The sequence below is a fragment of the Gallinula chloropus genome (assembly GCF_964237585.1).
Source record: "Gallinula chloropus genome assembly, chromosome: 3".
In the NCBI taxonomy this organism is placed as follows: Eukaryota; Metazoa; Chordata; class Aves; order Gruiformes; family Rallidae; genus Gallinula; species Gallinula chloropus.
Genome location: NC_140087.1, coordinates 79,254,842 through 79,274,097, shown reverse-complemented (window position 1 = coordinate 79,274,097; position 19,256 = coordinate 79,254,842). Strand labels below are relative to the sequence as shown.

Genomic DNA, 19,256 nt, shown 5'->3' with positions numbered 1-19,256 from the left:
TCCTTAACCCCAGCCTCTGCTTGTCCTTGTGATAAATTAAAGCCAGTGTTCCTTATGAATAATGTATGAACCTAAGAATAGTAGTAAATTCTTCAAAAAGCACTCTTCCACCACAGTCCCTTTAAGGGCCTCAGCAACATCACTGGAAGCCCATCCTGGTTGCTTTGGAAAAACTCACTACTTTCAAGATTAGAGATCCAATTTGCCAAAGTCAGTCTTTACGCCATTTCTGAGACATCACCTTAATTTATTTTCAAAATTAAACTTATGTGAATAGGGTTTGGAATTGGAGTGTCAGCTTTTGTCATTACAGTTTTGTAGGTCCTGAGTCTTAAAAAGTTCTGTGTAAGGAGCGCTTCCCACAAAGTATTCCTGCTTTCTCTCTGGCGCACCCTGAGTCTCTCTGTACCTTATTTTCATGGTTACAAAGTTATTTCTTTTGAATAGTTCCTTGATCATACCCATGGAGTTACACATCACCAACAGCTTTTAAAATCATGTGTGCAGAAATGTATTTATGTTCCTTTTGCTTTGGAGAAAATAGGATACATGTTGGGGGAGGGTAGCAGTGGAAAGCGTCATCCTTCATAGGCACTCTGTGTGCACTTTCACCCAAACTGAAGTACACAGTATAGTTCTCTGTGGATCTGTCAGCAAGTACTGTAACAGAAGTCAGTACAGTGAATTAATTGAGGACACACGTAACCAAAACTTCCAGCTTATGTTGGGAGGGTTCTTTTCAGCTAGCAGGTAATTCTTGCTAATGTGTGGGTATATCGCATATAAACAGGCATGCACATGCATGCCCAGGCTGTCGAGTGTATTAGTGCTGTCATTGTCATGCTTATGAACAAGGGAATTAAGCTATTAGCCATGTGATAGTGCTTGATGCCAAAGAAAGATTTTTTTTATGCTGTATTGGCCCTGCGGACGAGTAGGAAACTTTACACCTTGGATTACAGCTTGAATATCTTTAATACACGTTAATTTCAGTATCAGGTAGTAATTCTTTTGTCTTTCTTAAATCCTCCCATGTAGTCCTGTCAAAACAGGCAATGAGGCAACAGCCTCCACCTCTTCCTTCCAAGGGCAAGGGATTGATGTATGTCATGTCATATAAGGAAATCAATGACTCTTTAAAGAGCTTGGTCCTGGGTACCAACCAGAGGATGTCAGTGTGTCAAAGACTTGGCTAGGGCCTTTTGATGAGCAGTTGGAACAATTCTCTAACAAGGTGCAGAAACAAAGAATACATCTGAGTCTTATCCCAAAAAACCCAACTAGAATTTTAATGTTCATTTCATTCTTACTTCTATGTATGGAGAAAAGTTGTGTGCTGGCAAGAGTTTACTCATCTCCTTTGGGGCTGTGCTGAGTTACAGGTGCATAACTGTTTGACCCAGTATTGCTCTACCCTAAAGACAACAGGTAAGATGCCAGGCAGGAGTGCCACTACTGCCTGAGATGTTTTCTGCGCAGGAGAATCTAAGTAAGCTCAAATCAGGCATCAGATTTTGAATTTACATTTTTACAATTAGAAAACAGCTTAAGAAAACAGACTTCCTTTGATGCTCCTTGTTGCTTACATCAGCCTCTTTTGAAATGCTGTGTAATACCTTTGATAAAACTGCCCAGAACGTATTTACTTTGTCTCCAAATTCATTGGTTGCACACAGATAGAAGAGGTACTGGGAGAAGGGTGAGGGTGGTGTTTGTTGCAGTTACTATAAATGGTTATCAAAATGAGGAGGAATAATTATGTAACAGTTCAGTGAAGCAATGATGTATTTTCTGAATCAGTCACTTCCTGAATATTATACATGAGACGTGCACAGGTATGTTCTAGTAATTCCCCTTTCTAAAAATCTTGGCATTGTAAATGTCTCTCCCCTTCCTTTTTTGCCCCTGATATGGAAAAATTGTTTTCAAAAGAAAAATTACAGGAAACTTTGTTCTCTGATTAAAATATTTCACAGAAATGAGAGAAAAATCTGACATTTAAACTTGCTAGTGAAGCACATTCATCTTTCAAAAGTTGTACTGTAGTTAAATCTACAAAACCGTGGTATTTTATTGCAAAGCATATAATCTGTAATACTGGATCTGTTTGTGTCGTGGTTTTGTCTCAGCCAGCAGCTAAACGCCAGCCAGTGCCTCACTTTCTTCTCCCCCTTGGCGGGATGGGGGAGAGAATCAAGAGTTGAGGCAAAGGTAACAACTAAGGAAAGCAAAAGCCACACACAGAAGCAAAGCAAACCAAAGATTTCCTTCCCCATTTCCCATGGGCAGGCAGGGGCTTGGCCATCCCCAAGAAAGCAGGGCTCCATCACATGTAACAGTTACCTGGGAAGACAAACCCCATCACTCTGAACATCCTCCCCCTTCTTCCCCCAGCTTTACACACTGAGCATGATACCATGTGGTATGGAATGTCCCTTTGAGCAGTTGGGGTCGGCTGTCCCAGCTGCATCCCCCCCCCAGATTATTGTGCACTCACTGGTGGAGTGGTGTTGTCCCAGCACACGCACAAGGCCTGGGCTCTGTGTAAGCACTGCTCACCAGTAACAAAAACATCTCTCTGTTAGCAATGCTGTTTCCAGTACAAATCTAAAACGTGGCCTCATGCTACCTGCTATGAAGAAAACTAACTCTATCCCAGCCAGAGCCACACAATTTGTCATTACTCACAAATATACAATTATGTTTATTTCACTAATAAGCCAAAAAGTAATTTCTACCTATGACCTTAATTATGCATAATATAATTCTTATTCTTAAAATAGTGAGATTTTATTTCAGGAAGTGGGTGGTTAGCCTGGGCCTTACATTTTTCACCAAAAAACTCTGTATAGTTCTTCTAGAAGATATTAAATCCTTAGACCTCTGAGCTTTTCCTGAGTAGAATATAAGGCATATGGATGTTTCTCCTTTTTGACAACAACATTGCACAGATGTATAAGAAGCTTTTCGAGCCTTAAGGTGAATAATAGAACAGAAATGTGCTGTGGACCTGTAAGTCTATTTTTATTTGGACATAGGAATGTGCCCTGCATCCTGCCTACAATCCCTTCCTTGTAAACAGACAGGAATTTACAAGCTTGGGCTGAGAGAAATGCACAGGTACATACCTACAGATCACCTCTGTGAGAGAAATTTTGGATCATTTCTATTCCATTTCAGCTCTATAACTAAATAACATCAAACAAGGTAATTCTCTTCCTGTGGGCTCTCATTAGCACCATTGCTAGTCTTCACCCTGCCAAGGCCACACCAGTATGTCACTTGTAAGCTTTTATGGATGCCAGCAGGAAATCTCAGCTCCCTGGAGCCCCTGCGCTGAGGAAAGGGTGTAAATGATTTTATTTATTTAAGGGTGTAGGTGATTTTGTTTATTTATCTATTTATTAAATTTTAGGACCAGGAAAGTCCTACATTTATGTAGTAGCATTTTTAGTGGGCTAAAATTCTCCTGACCTGCACATAAAGCATCTTTTTATCTCACCTGCTGTGGAGTGGACACCATTCAAGTCACTATGTCCCAGACAGTGATATGTTTGGGAAGCTAGAAACGAGCTGCATTCTTACACGTGTAATGCAGCCAGTGGCACAGTCCAACATGAATGCAGTGGAAGGAAGGTGGGATGCTAAAACTTCTCCCTGCCTCTGTGGCAGTAGTAGCCTGGCGTTGGTTAGCTTTGTGCCAGAAGGTGTTTAATGTTACCCTTACCAGAGCTGGGCTCCAGGGAGCCTCTCCCAGCCTAACTTGATGACCGGCATCGAGGTCCTTCTGCTATATGGGGCTGTGCTCTTGGATGTTCTTATTGCCTGGCCCCGGGAGAGGCTGATGTATCACTTGCTCTTTTTTATTGCTAAGACAATCTTTTATTAATATCATACATTTTATAAGCCGTTTTCAAAACCTCTGACCTTTATCTTGGTTAAATATTACCCAAAAATCCCTTGGCCCTTGCAATAAAACTTGAAAAGCAAAACCAAACAGCTAACCATTCATCAGCTTGTGATTTTATCAAGGGTTTTCTCTCACGGCAATTCTGGGTCTTACATAGTGATCTGGTGCAGCATTTTTGGTCTTATATTGGCATGAGGTGAGAGATTATCTTGGTTCATTCAGTGGACAGATGAGTTGTGTTACTGACTAACTACAACCAAGTGAATTTGTTTCATTTTCGCCTGTATAAGAAGGTGCTGTACCAGGCTGGGGATTTGTTTATTCTTTTTAGTTCCACTCCATTGTTCCCCCGTAGCATCAAGCAGCTCAATTGCAGTGGTACTTTTAGGTTTAGATTTGCAATTGCATCAGCTGTCTGTGGGAATGTCAGGACTATGCAGAGAAGTGAGACCATGTGGAAGAAAAGTTTCCAGGTCTCTTCATTGCAAGGGCACTTCAACGTGCAATCAGAACTAGCGATACTATAAGGAAGGCAGACAGTTGGAAGGCAGAACCAAGCACCTTGGTTAGATATATCTGGCCTCTAATCTGGTGTGTGAACCCACATCTGAGATGGGGCCAAAAGTAGTATGTTCCTAGCTCCTCCTTAGACACCTTCTCAGAGCATTGTGAAAGTAGTAAGGGATTTTTTTCATTTCTCACAAATCAGGTGGTTGATGACAGAAGTGTGTTATGCAGGTGTGAGCTGTTGAAGTTTCCATAGAAAATATAGTTACCTGCTTGGACAACAGCTGTGAATTTACATTAATCCAACTCTGGCTTTTCTCAGTCTGCTCAGTCAAAATAATGCTTTGGAGCTCAGATATGTGTGCTGTGAGGACACCTTAAAGAGAAAACACAGCTACCTAGAGGGATTGTAGTTAACTCTAAAAGAGATTTCAGGCAGAAGGCCCTCACCTTTCAGTGCAAATATGTTCTATAGGGAAAAATAAGGAAATAAAATAAAAAGAAGTGGAAAACTATAAGTGCAGGTCTTTAAGCAAGCAAGCAAGCAAATAAAATTGGGAGGAAATGAGAGGTAAATTAACAGGTAAAAATTAGCAAAAAAAATAAATCTCTTTGGTTGCAAAACCCAAAGAGTTTGCAGTGGCTTAATACAAGATGGTTCCTAAATTTATTCATTTTTTTCACAAAGATGTACATGGCCCTTGAATTTAAAAAGGGAGGGCAGTGTTATAGCTATTACAGAGCAGGATGAGAAGCACATAACCCGCTCAGGATTTGTCCTCTTTAAAGCCTCTGGCCACTATCAGAGACAAGACTATTGCACCAGATAGGTGGACCACAGCCTAAGCCAGTTTGGCGTGTATTTCCCTGTGACACATACAGACGCTGCCACAGAGAGGAGACTGGTATATCCTGCTCCTAGCATGCTGTGTCTGCATTTGCCCTCTCTGATTTGAGAAAGCCATGTCTGACTTGCCAAGAGTGAGGAGGAAGCTTTCCTGAGCCACGGCTCTTTACTTTCACAGAGATACAGGTTTATTGAAGGGCAGAGAGGGGAATCTCAGAGTGTTACTGCAGCTGCAGTAACCACCACTCCCACCACCCTGTTCCAAATTAAGCTATTCAAAGGTGTGATTTCAGGGAAATCACTCTAAAAATGCTTTTGCTTTTCAGAGCTGTGCCAGCAGTCAGGGACTTCTCAAGGAGTTTTCAACAGAATGAAAATCACCCTCTGCAGTCCTACAGTTACTGTTCATATCAACAAAACCCCTGTGGTGATTTTCTTTTGTTGCTTTAGGGATCTGCAAGGAAGGGACAGCATTGAAGTTAATCGCCTGAGTTGACCACAAAAGGACAGTGACCAGAAAAAGTACCAGTGGAGGGGAGAGCAACAGAGGAGGTGGCAGATGCTGCAGCAGACGCACTGAAGCAGGGTAGAGGTGGTGGCATGGGAACCTGAGAGGGGACTGTGTCTGTAGGAACTTGTATGAGAGTGCAAAATGGGAGAAACTGAAAATGAGAGTGGCAAACACAAGGCAAAGCGAGAAAGAGGAATGTGATAAGGGCAGTAGTAGCCTGTTTATTTTAATTAAAAAGGATTCAGCTGACATCATGCTAGAGATTTCCAGCCCACGCAGAGGAACAGTGATGACATCTCCAGCGTTGCAATGTAAGGATGAGGGGTGGAGACGCCATGTCTCCCTGTAAGCAGGCACTGAGCGTGCCTGGGAGAGGGCAGGGGCTCCTCCAGGAGCCTGGAGTCCCACCTGCACTGGAGGCAGCATGACACATGTCTGCCTGCCCAGGTCCAGGCTCGCTATGACCCACTGGCAGTTTGTGGTGTTTGTATTTCTGTTGAAGTAACTCTGGAGCATCCCAAACAAGGATTAGATAATGCAAGTCTGTATTAAATAGTAAAAAACCCTAATCCACTTTTCCCATTTAGGAACCTTTATCTAGACAATATCTGTTTAGGCTAAATTTGGTTGTGCTTTGATTAATCAAGAGAAATTCTTAACACAGTCTCCTGGGCTGGTGAAAGGTTGTTAGCCATTACTGCTGAAAAGCCTGGTCTGGTGATGGTCAAACAAGGAAGGACAGTTATTTTCCCCATAACTGGTTATTCAAGATGGACTCGTGCAACTCATCATCTCAGTGTCCCAGTGTTTCATGGTCTAACTACATTTAATGGGCAAATAATTTGATATCCGATAAGTCACCTGTGGTTGCACTGTTGTTTTTCCTGGCATTCAGTATATCCCCCTTTCTGGAAAGGCTGAGTAAAAGTGCATAGAGAGCACTGCATCTTCACTTTGAAGTGAAGAAGCCTTTTGGGCGGAAGATTAAGTTTTCCTCTTCCTCCCAATTTTCCCTTTCCAAATGAGGCACTACAAGCACAGAGTAAAAAATAAAGTTCATTTACACCTTAACAAATTGTGCGACTGCTACAGGCCTAACAAAGGGTCACATATACATGTTTTTCAGCACAGGACATGACACCCCAAGTGAGATAGCCCTCATCCTGCAAACAGACAAGTCCTTTGCCTGTACTCCAGCCAGGGCTATGTCACATAAAAATCAGGTGAGTTCATCCCTCAGAGCGGTTCTTCCCTATCATAAAATGGTGAGGGTTGGAAGGCATCTTAAAGATCATCAAGTTCCAACCCCACTGCCATAGGCAGGGACAATTCCACTAGACCAGGCTACTCAAGGTCCCATCCAACCTGGCCTTGAACATCTCCAGTGAGGGAGAATCCACTGCCTCCTCTTCTCCAGGCTGAACTATCCCAACTCTCTCAGCCTATCTTCATAGGACATGTGCTCTAGCCCTCTAATCATCTTTGTGGCCCTCCTCTTGACCCGTTCCATGTCCTTATACTGAGGACTCAAGAACTGGACACAGGACTTGAAGTGGGGTCTCACAAGAGTGGAGTAGAGGGGCAGAATCACCTCCCTTGACCTGTTGGCCACACTCCTTTTGAGGCGGCCCAGGATATGGTTGGCCTTTTGGGCTGTGAGCATGTATTGTTGGCTCATGTTGAGCTTCTCCACCAGCAACCGTAAGTCCTTCTCTGCAGGGCTACTCATCTCCCAGCCTGTATTGACAATGAGGATTACCCCAACCCAGGTGCACGACCTTCTACTTGTTCTTGTTGAACCTCATGAGGTTCACATGGGCTCACTTCTCCAGGCCCTCCGGATTACATCCCATCCTTCCAGCATGTCATCTGCACCACTTAGCTTGGTATCATCTGCAAACTTTCTGAGGGTGCACTCAACCTTGTTGTCTATGTCACTGATGAGGATATTAAATAATATTGACCCCAGTACAGACCCCTGAGGGACACCACTTATCACTGCAGTCTTATGTTCCACACTAGTTTGGACAGAGGAGTTTTTCATCTCTTTGCATTTTTTAAACAGCCTTATTGAGCCATTCTATACATCTCATTCCTCTGTGCCCTCTTCTCTTTCCTTTCTTTCTCTTCATGGGTATCTATGTTAAAACAACTGAATCTTCAAACCATGCTTTCAGCTTGGAGGGCAGGGCACGCTGCCTTTCCTGAAGTCTAGAACCAATCTTGACTGGCATGTAGACAGAATACTGAACTGAAAGGTACTGTGTGATTCAGAGGACAGTTTCAAAGGTCCCAAAAACATTTAGATTACAATGACTTTGGTAGAGAAATAATTCAGTGGAGAAAAGGAGGCACACAAATTTTACTTTGAGTGACTGAATGAGCTTTCTGTCACCCTGGGAAGCCCTTCAATGCCCTGAACTCAAAAGGACTTCTGAATATTATCTACTTATAAGAGAAAGCGAGCAGCTCTCTTCTATGAAATATGCACGTACTGCAAATGCACAGCTGAGTTACCAATTCCTCTTCTAAAGCGCCAAGGAACTTTCATTTCCTTGATTGCCATCTAGTGGACATTGTCCTCTCTGCATTGCCTGGTTCATTCTAATACTTCCACCTCCAAGCTCACTAAGTGATAGCAAGGGCTTGCTAGGTCAGGAGATGACACGGTAAGGTGCGCAGTGGCACGCGTGTTTCTGAGGTCGGTAAATGGTATTGGCAAGAGGTGAGCTACCAGTGTGAGGGTTCATGGCATAACCTGGCAATCTCTCAGGTCACAAGTCATTCATGATGGAAAGCTACTGTGCACGTCTCCTTCCAGTCAGGTAGAAAGCAAGCTACTGTAGCCAAGCTATGTAACTAAGGTGTATTTTCTGTGGTTGGGATGACTGCATGTTGAAGATTAGCCTTGGCCTGTTTCAGAAGGTTATAATGACTGCTTTAACATGTGTTGCAGAAACAGTGAGGTTATATCATGAAGAAATGTCATTGATTTTCTCAGCTCACAATTTTAGCTCCTTTGTAGTGTTCCTTGAGTATTATGTCTCTGTAAGATGTTCTTTGAAAAATATTTGACATGTCAATCCAGATGCCTGAAAAGTACCAGAATAATTCATTTTGAGAGTGTTTGCTCATGTGCAGACACCAGAATGCTGCTTAGATTTCAACTCTGCATTGAAAGTCACATTTGGTCTTACCCTTATTTCTATGATGCTTTTTCTTGCTTCTTCCGTGTTTTTCAAAACTTCAGCAGCTTTTCTTCAGGAATTTTCATTAGATTATCACCACTCATCCCTAACACCGAAGTTTCTAATCTTGTTCCAGGCCTCCTTACATTGAAGTCCTGCCAGTGCCAAGTGTTTTGGCACCAAGTGAGTGTATCCATGCCATGTGCTTGTGTCCCCTTGTCCTCTCCCTTTCTCATCAGCAATCTTTCACTCTCTCTTGAGAAGGACAAGATTGCTCTTGCTGCCGAGCTGACATGCTTCATGCAGCCTGATCCAAACCTTTGCTGAAGGAGCGTGTATTATTCATGAAACCGTGGTGATGTTGGAAAGCAACCAAAAACTCACTATTCAGAAGCCTTGAGACATGAGTGTCAGCAACCCAGAGACAGAACTGTTGGCAATTAGCCTCAGTACTTAAGCAGAGTGATTCTCTTTAAATAAAACTGTATGCTCTAGAAGTTTCCCAGATAAGATGCATAACTAGAAGCGTTTTGTAACTCTCCTCATGACTAGATTGCATTCAGGAAATTAAATTGATCATTGGGTTTTGCCTACTAATAAAGAAAGTTTATTTTTAGGATTTTTTTTTAATGTTGACCTTTTCCTGTATAGGAAAAACTAGTGCCCAGTAGAAAATCAAAAGTTCTTTAGAAAAATCTTTGTTAATGTTTTTCCTTTCTCCGTTTTTTCTTATTTTTAAATAAAGATATGCAGAGCCTTGAGAAGTTGCTAAGGGATGCGATAATATATGGGCAGCCTCGAAGCCGCAGAGCATGGAGAAAGATTATCATCCTCGTGGAGGGCATTTACAGGTATGTCTGTGTTTTAGAAACCTGAGTACTCTCATTTCTGAGGACAGAAAGAAGCAAACTTTGATTCTCAGTATCTAAGGAAATCTTAATAAGAGTGGGAGCTACAATAACATTCTGTGATCTTATACATATGTTGATTTCCATTCCATCAGCCTGAGCCCTGGTGTAACTTGCTCCAGTTAAATCCTGAATGTCGATTTAGCAAATCACAGTGGAGTGGGAGATACATGGTGAGAGCAAGACAAATCATCAGCTGGTTGATGTGTGTTGTCACAGGTGTGAGAAAACTAATGGAGCTATAGAAGGTGAAGAGTTGTGCTGAGTGAGTAAACCAAGTTTTCTAGAGCTGTTTGTTATGCACGGGCAGATCAAAATACAGCTACAAAGGACTAATTAAGTTCTGCATGCCCAGCTCTACCCAGCTGTTGGAATGTAAAGCACAAGCTAAACATAGGCCAAGTGATATCAGCACCTTTCTAGTAACTGATGTTAGATCTAATGGGCTCACACTTTAACAGGAAGGACAATTAAAAGACCAGCTTTCGAAGAATTATATAGTAATGGTATTTCATGTAGCCCAAATCCCTGGAGGAATTTGAACAAGAGCAGTGCCTTTAAGAATCCATTAGATAATATCAGCAACAATAGTACATTTTAATTATAGAGCATCGTAGTCTGATAGCTCTGATTCACTAGTGTAGTGCATCTTATACCCAACCAGAAAGACAAACCATCACTAGAGGTGAGCAGCAAAGAAGAGGCACCGGGCAGGCTCACCATTCTGGGCTTTATTCTAGCAACTGCTTAAGTCATGATAAGGTTTCTGGGAGGCAGCCATAGGGTCAGTGGATGGCATGGAGGGGAAGCCATTGGTGGGCAAGGAGCTAGAGCAGGGAGAGGCAGAGATCATGAAGAGGAGGGAAGGGCTGATGAAGCAGGAACTTGGACAGTAAGCAGGTTTGCAGGGATCTAGGCAAGGCTACTGCAACAATGACAAGAGGGTGGCGGGGGAGTAGCAGCAGGATAGTTTTGGGAGTAGGAACACCTGCACCAGAGAGAGAACCAGAACCACTCATTCACAGGACATGACATGGGTTATGAAAGCAACATTAAGCTATCTGTGTTGGCATCATATCGTGTGTTGCTGAAATACAGCCAGTCTAGATGGGCACTCATTTATGCCATTTCATTGTGAAATGCTAGCACAGTTGAGCTGATAAGCTTTTCTTCATACAGAATCTTTTACAATCCCCTGTCATCACAACTTCATAGTTGTCAGTGCTTTTTTTTACCTAACATTTTCCATCTGCAAAGAGAACAAATCAGTCCTTACCTAAACACCTGTCACTCAGAGCTGAAACAGGTCAGCAGCAGATCAGCTGATCCAAAGCAGGCTGAACGTCTCCTTTCAAACAGAATAAACAGAGCAAGACTGCAAATAAACATAGCTTGGCACTCCTAAAAGAAAGCTCGGATTTAAGGACTTTGATCATGCAGAACTTAAGTGGACCACCAACATTTTACTGACAAATACTCACATCGGTCTCAGGGCCTAAAGAAACTGCTCCAGCTGCTGAGCTTTTTTCACTTTTAAATCCTTTACCCTGGATATTGACCACCAGAAGATAGACTGGTGACAGAGAAGCCCTGATCAGCCTGAGCAGTGGCACAAGCCCACTGTCAAATACTTGCAACTGTATCAAATATACATCTGAAAATACAGAGTTTTCTTTTCCTCTAGTTTTGCAGTTCATTTTCAAAGATTTCATTCTCAAAAGTTTGAAGAAACTTCTTTTCATGATTTTTGCAATCTAAAATCATGATAAACCTCAGACAACCTCACTAAGAAGAAACAACAAAGTTCCTTAAGCTCCATAAGGGCTAAATAATGTTAAGACCATGTATGCCCTGGCCATCTGTTCTTGTGAAAGGCATAAAGTAGAAGAAAAACAAAGCTCATCTCTCTAATAGTCTCTCATTGGAAACTAGCCCTAGCAGTAGCTAGTTTGGTTGGTTAGTTGTTTTCATAGTCCAAGCAGATCAGAAGTTGAAGATTGTGGTTTGGTTGCAAAGCAAGTTTTCTCTGATTTGAGGGAGCAATGCCACCACACCCCACCAAGCTGTATCCCTGCCATCACTGCCAACCTGAGATGCACGCAGCTGATCTGTCCTTACAGCAGCGTAGTCTAATCCAGTAAGTAGGTAATAACATCTCTTGTGCAAAAGAAAAGGTGGATAAAGAAATACTAGAAATACTCTTTAATTTTTTGTGTGTATGTTGTTTCGTTTCTTGGCCCACGATTTTTGAAAGAGACTAACATTTTCCAATCCTATATTGGCTAATGTTAGATTTCTTGAAGATTTGCCAAATAAGTTAACTTTCATTTAAGAGGAGGTAGTGTTGTTAATGTATTCTTCCTACAATACTTAATACTTTTTTTTTTTTACTTTTTTTTAGTAGTTTTTTCTTAATGGATTTTAGTTATGCTTCAGGGAGAAGTAATGAAGAATTTAAATAACTTGGTTGGAGCCATTCTCCAAGTTAAAGCTTGGCTTGCAAGTTTGGCTTGGCAAATTTTTACAGAAATGCTTTTTCCAGAGATATAAAAAAGAGAAAAAAAAAAAGAGCTAAAATCTAAGCTTTCCTTCTTAAAAAAATGTTATATAGGACACCATAGTATTAGTATGGTGAAGTTGATGGTATGGCAAAAAGTTTGCCTTCTGTTTCCATTAGGAGTATGTTAAAGTGTTTATATTCTGCATAAGATTGGACCTACTGGCTGGCAAAATTTGAAAAGGGTCATTGTTAGCTAACTTGAGCATTTCTGAAAATCAGACTTATGTTCGAAACCATAAACCACAGATTTTGCTTGGTTACTACTGAAGGCAGAATTGGCCCCTCAAGTTGGGAAGCTACATGTTAAATAGCAATAAGTATATGTTTGTTTGGTTTGTAATGTCTGTATTGTCTTAAAAAGAAAAAAAAAATCATCAGAAGTAAATGTAATTGCTAGTGAATGCTGGTTCTTAACTTGGACTAGCCTAGGAGCAAATATATTCCGTTTGAGTTCCAAACAGAGAGAGCATCTAGCCATCAATCTTCAGTACAAAAAGCACGAACAAGTTTTGGCTGCGTCCAGGGCACAAGTTAAACTGACTTGCTAAATCATATTTCTATTATTTAAATTCCAACTAATGTTTTCCTTGGCTTCCCCCATTTCCAGTTCAGGATTAATCAGTTACTACGTTCTTACATGGTTTGTGGTAGGCTTCTGCTCTCTTGCAAACATATTTACCTAGTAGTCAGATGGGCCAAGGCCCAGGGCAGGAGTTACGGGGCACCACAAACTGGTCAGAACAGTTTGTTTTTCATTTGGTTGTCCCCTGCTTTTAATTTAATTTGGGTATTTTCCCTTCCGGCCCAGAAAATAAAATAGTTTTCTGATCAGTTAGATGTTGTTCAGTGCTTTTTCATGTGCATTACATGTTCCTTGGGATTCAAGGCCAATACTGTAAGAAATTTATCAGGGTTATTTTTTATTTCCTGGGATTAAGTGACTGGACTTGCAGAAAAGAATGGGATAATGTTTAGTGTCTTTGACCAGGGACCAGCATTAAAGGTTAACATTTCTATCATCTCAGTGTATGGGGTTGTATTTGAGGGCGGGGCTGGTTGGAAGGTTCCCTTAAAACTCTATACTCTAAACTACAAAACAGAGGTTGTGGTATGAATATGCAACTTTTATGTAAGAAAACAATACCTAAATAATACATTAAATTGGAATGCATACATTCTGGGAGTAACAGGTCAGGAAAGGAAGGGTTTTCCCTATTATAAACTAGCCTGAAAGGGGAGCAGATCAAGTTTTCAAATGTTGAAAGGATGGTGGTGCTACAGGGCATATTTGGAGATGTTGACTTGATATAATTACGAAGAAGATAGTAGGTTGAATATCAGTGAAATAATTTTCCTGTCAGGAAGAAAACTTGAAACTGTGGTGCCAGCAGGGTGTAGAAAACTCTTTTCCTGAGACATTTCAAAAAAACCCAGACAAAAACTGTCAGTATCCTGTCAAGAACAAGCTTATGTTCCAAGTGAAGTGACCAGAACAAGTGCACAGCTCCTGTCTCTCAAAGCACCTGGCTCCACTATTCACCAGCTACATCAAGAAGAATCTCAGTGGTTTGGTAGGGATTGAATCAAGATGCAAAATTCAGCGGTCCCAAAATTTTGGATTATGTCCTCACATGTGGAAGTAGATCCAAACTGTACTGAAGCAAGCTTTTGTGCCGGCCCACTGAATAAGGGAGATGAGGCTCAGCTGCAACCTAGAAGCTGCCACCAAGCTAATAATTTTTGCTATGAGACAGGATCTAAGAGCCAGTTTACGTTCATCTGCATCCAGCCTTTTTGATGTGCCCTGTGTGCTTGAGCCGATCTGGAAACAGATCAATAACTTTGTAGAAGTGACACAACCAGAGTGAGACAGACCCATTACAGTTCACTTCTGGCTTTTTGGTTTGAACTCATCCAACATCACTGTTTACTGAAGGATTCAGTAAACTTTCCATTTGGGCTACCCAAGGGGTTATGCAAAGTGAGCTTTATCTTGGAGCAATTCTAAACAGAGCTATGCTTGTATCACAAACCATCTCCCAGGGTGAAAAGAGAGACCAAGAACAGAACAGGCAGCAACAGAGCTTCATCTCTGCCATCAGGAGGGCTGAGGCTTGATTGAATGACAGCACAGAAAACATGCACAAACCCAGCATCACTTTATCTACTTCAAGGTCATGTTAGGATCTCTGTCAACTACTGTAACATTTATGTCAGCCAGCATCTTTCAAGACCACTAAATCAATACTGAAACTGAATACAAGTGCCTTGTCTTGCTAAACAGCTTAAAGTTCAAAGATAAAACTTACTCTAAAAATAAAAGTTTTCATTAAATCCTCTTAATGGTGAAGTTTTACAACAGCCATGTATCAACTCTGTGTGTTTTGGGATTCAGGAACAATTCTGCTTCCATTCCACAAATATACAGCGAACCAAGCTCTGTAGTTTTAACTTACCATTTTTACTCTTGTCTTTTGGAAGTTAAATATTGTCATCTCCATGAGCCATTAAGCTTAATGATGTCCATGAAAATGTGGAAAAGCTATTTTTGTCTGCTCTGCCCATGTAGTGGTGGGAGGTGGAGGGTGGGATGCCTATTTGCTTCCCTCTGCAGAGGTGCTCTTTGGCACCCCTCTCATTCTCTGACCGACCTGCAGACAAAAACGGCCATACCTGGCACATACAGTGCTGCGTGCCCAAGCACACCCAAGCTCAGTATAACTTTTAGCTGACTAATGCTTTCACTGTGGGCTATATGAGGACTGTGGGCTCTGCCTGTTTATTCATTAGGAACATAGCTGTGCTGGTTCAAATTTGCTTCTCCCCCAGCTACCAAGTGCCATTTTGGAAAAGGGAAAAAGGGAGAAAGCCCAACCTTCTTTCCTGTGAGACCAGGGTGCTGATGTACAGCCCCACAGCTGCGTTTTCTACAGCAAGACAGAACACAAGATTTGCCAGCAGTCACTTGACAGGCAAAAATGTGCCTCCAGACACACACAGCCAAGCTCTCTGCACCTTCCGGTATGAAGAGTATGGTCAACCCTTGTCCATGGGTGCTCCCCTGTGCTGTTCTTTCAAGCTAAGGGAGACTTACCTGTGGGCAGATCTCCTTCAAAACTGGAGACCAAGCTGTTTCCAAGTTTACTTAGGAGGCCAAAGGATGAAGAAGGACTAAAATTGGCTCAAGTGCTAAAAGTACATCCTGCCCCTATTGTGGTACCAAACTTCCAGCTGCATCGCGCAGGTAGAGTGGCAATAAAGCAACCTGTGAAAGCTACTGGTCCAGGATCTGAAAGCTGCCAAGAGTTTGTGTTGATATCACTGTTCTTTTGTACATGCTGTTCAGGAAGAAACGCAACATTTCTACTTACCTGAAACTCTTGAGCATTAGCCATTGGGTACACCTTACCTGGAGGCCTTAGCCCTATTTTTCCTGGCATGCAGCACTCTCACTTTGGTTTTCATAGGGAGTTTTTAGCATTGAAAGACCTGCTCACCAGAGCTAGGGCATGAGAGCATGTTTAACTCATTATGAAATGAATACTGAGTGCATCAGAGCATATCCAAGCATAGCTGTACTCCATCTCACAGAGATTTTCAAGATGTAATAATCTTCACAGCAATGCTATTGGTACTTCATCTTTATGGGATTAGAGTGCATTTCTTATTTGTCTCCCTGGGCTTTCTTTTTGCTGTACAGCTCCCCTGTGCCTTCTAACTTACTAACATGATTGCCAACAGTACAAAAGAATTATCATCTCTTCTTATGTCTACAAACCTCAGTACACCATTAGTGCAAATTCAGAATGTTTCATTTTCCTGCAGGGCTGTAAGAAAGTAAAAAGAATTGAAACTTTTTTTTTTCCCCTTTTGAGTGCTAGGTAGCAGGCTGCATTTCCTAAAAAGTATGTATTGGCAGAAAGAATTGGCAAAAGAGGATCTGAGCTCCCTTTTCTAATTCCCAATTCTGTCCACTCCGAAGGCTGCTGAGGCTGCTTTGAGTTATGGTGCTGTCTGTTCATTTCAGGTGGCCCCTTCTCCTCTGCATGTTAGACCCAACTACTTTGCACCAGGGTAATTTTCTCCACAGCTGTTATCCCACAAATATTGCCACGTTAGCTGATAATGAAGTAAGCAAAGACCAGACTGAATTACAGTGGTTCCTTATAATTCATTGCAATATTTGCTTTGTAGTGAATTGTAACATGTTGGTTTGGGTGAGTATCTCCCCCTCACTTTACAACTCCCCCTCTCCTTTCTGGCATGTTAAAAATTTGCAGCTCTCTAAAGTCTTTTTGACTGGTTTTGGTTCTAAAACTGTTTGACTGTTTTAGACTAACCCACAGATAGCAAAGAGTTGCAATTTTTCTTTCAACTATAACTACAAATTGAGGTTCCAGAAGATCTTTCATGGAGTAAGACAATTAATGCATATATTTTCTGGTGGTGTCTTACAAGAGAAAGAGAGTACAGGATTTGTTGTTCACCCATGATTCTCTCCATCTGCAGCATGGAAGGGTCCATCGTGCGCCTGCCAGAGATAGTCTCCTTGAAGAAGAAATACAAAGCCTACCTCTACTTGGACGAAGCTCACAGCATCGGCGCGGTGGGAGCTACGGGCCGCGGGGTTGTGGAGTACTTCGGTATGAGTCCTGATGATGTTGATGTACTAATGGGAACATTCACAAAGAGCTTTGGCGCAGCTGGAGGATACATAGCTGGCAAAAAGGTAAAGAGAAAACAAACATTTAAGTATTGGTGTGGCAGGAAGTACTTTCTTATGGATGATGTATTGGATTTTCTTTCTGCATAGACTGCTTTGCAGGAGCACTATCCTAAAGCTAGTGCCATTTTTGTCTGGATCACATCAAACAGTCAGACTTTTCTTATTTTTCTCTCATGTTCAGATTATGTAATTTGCTTGGGTTGGGTATTTCTGTGCCACCCTGATGACTGTTGTTTGTCTTGGAAATGTTTAGACATGTTGTGGTTGGATAAATATACTTCTCTATATTAATTTGCATGCAGACTGCTCGTTACTTTGTTTCACATTTGTAAACAGCATGTGGAGCAATATCAAGAGATTAAAGCCAGTTTCATCCACTGATAATAAAATTCCTAAACAGTTGTGGATTTTCATAGTTGCATTTTTTAGGAGGATGGAGAAAGAGGGTGAGAGAGGGCCTTTTGCAATAGTAAAACCCATGTCCTCAGTTGCTCTACGTACATTAACAAAACAACCTCTTGCCAACAACAGATGTCAACAAAAAGTTGAGTTTGTTTTAACTGGGGGTGTAGAAGAAGAGGAAAGCGTAATCAGCACCATTGTGAAATGTCATCAGTTTTGCTGCTTGACAGAGATATCAAGTGGTTGCTGATTATTTACTGTTCTCATACCCTGATGAATGTATTTCTTAAGCAGTTTGCTGAATGAGTAGGAAGCTTGTTTAGACAGCCCATATGGTGGTTGTCAGGAAAACATTCGTAAGGGTAGCGTTTAAGTAGAATAAAAGGGTCATAAAAAACATAGATTTCTTACTGTCTTTTTTGGGTTTGTCTCCAGAGATCTTAAAACAGGCTATACATCAATAACCTATTTTCTTTGTTCCCTTTGCTACTTCAATTTGCATCTGAAGGTTTAAACTCATACCAAAGACAACATGGCTAATGTAGCTAGAAATTATAGGAAACCTAGACCTGTGAAAAGCAGTCTAAAGTAATTCATTATCTAATCCTTGGAAGTTTTCTTAAATGGAAGTGGGTCACTATTCACTAAGCTTTGCCTTGGGGTCCTGGGTCCTGGTGGCAGCTGCTCATCCAACACACTTAACACACATTCATTTCTGCAGCCAAACCTCACTGTGGCATGGTTAATTCTGCATCAGCTAGAGCACAGAAGCCTTCTCAGCTATTTGATCAAACCCTTAGGATTACAACTGCAATATAGTAATGCATAACTCATATAAGTTTAAGTAAATCTTTATGCTTAGGATTGGAGTGGCCACATAGATTCATACAGCTGTTTGGGCAATAAGCTGTGTTACTATCTTTTGGGGTTTTCTGGCAGTATTTTTTATCAAAGGCAGTTTTCACACAGGCCTCATCCCTTTCTCACTGTCATGCATTCAACGTCTAGTGTAGTAACCATTACTCTGATACTTTACACTAGGAGGGGTATGCTGTCATAGCAATGATGGTCTGCATCAAACACTGAATTCCTGCAGTGTCCCCAGATTCAGGAGAGTTACTGGAGCTTTAAACATGCCCACAGGCCATCAATGGTTTTTCTAGGAGCACAGATTGTGCTTGTAGTTACACAAGGAGAAGTTAAAGCAACTATAACATGACTCTCCCTGCCACACTGATGGAAAGTTTCTGTTGAAAGAAATGCATATGCTAATAGCCAAAGACAGAGCCCGGTCATATTGCTTTTCCTGCCAGTGATGTTGCTTTTCCTGGGTGAAGTCTGGTGGCAGAGGATCATATAGGCTTTGCTTTGTTCCCAGAGAGGAACCAAATGGTATTTCAAGTACAGATGTTCATTGGTCTTTAAAAGGTTTTGGCTGCTTTATAGTGACCCTTAGCACAGAAGTAATCATTACTCTATTCCAGACTTTTGTTTCAGCTGTAATTGCCCCACTTAGATGGTAAAGTATGTGCACCTGACTGAAGTTTCTTCAGGCCGTGTAATAACAGCAGCCAAGAAAGCAAACCAATAACTGGTGAAACGTCCTCTTATTTTCACATGTTCTCACTCCTGCAGTAGTAAAGAGGGGGGATCTGCTGCTTGGCCAGCTCAAAGCTCATTCAGGCTTTTATTTTCCT

At 41.6% G+C, this 19,256-nt stretch overlaps 1 protein-coding gene across 1 annotated transcript in view; it reads left to right on the top strand.

The window, feature by feature from the left end:
- Positions 1 to 19,256, top strand: part of SPTLC3 (serine palmitoyltransferase long chain base subunit 3) — a gene marked incomplete at both ends in the record, with an annotated part of 84,157 nt that overhangs the window by 47,329 nt on the left and 17,572 nt on the right. Inside the window, 2 exons of the mRNA XM_084261450.1 lie at positions 9,709 to 9,814; positions 16,941 to 17,160. Of these exons, the coding sequence (XP_084117576.1) occupies positions 9,709 to 9,814; positions 16,941 to 17,160 (326 nt within the window). The remainder of the gene's footprint in view (positions 1 to 9,708; positions 9,815 to 16,940; positions 17,161 to 19,256) is intronic.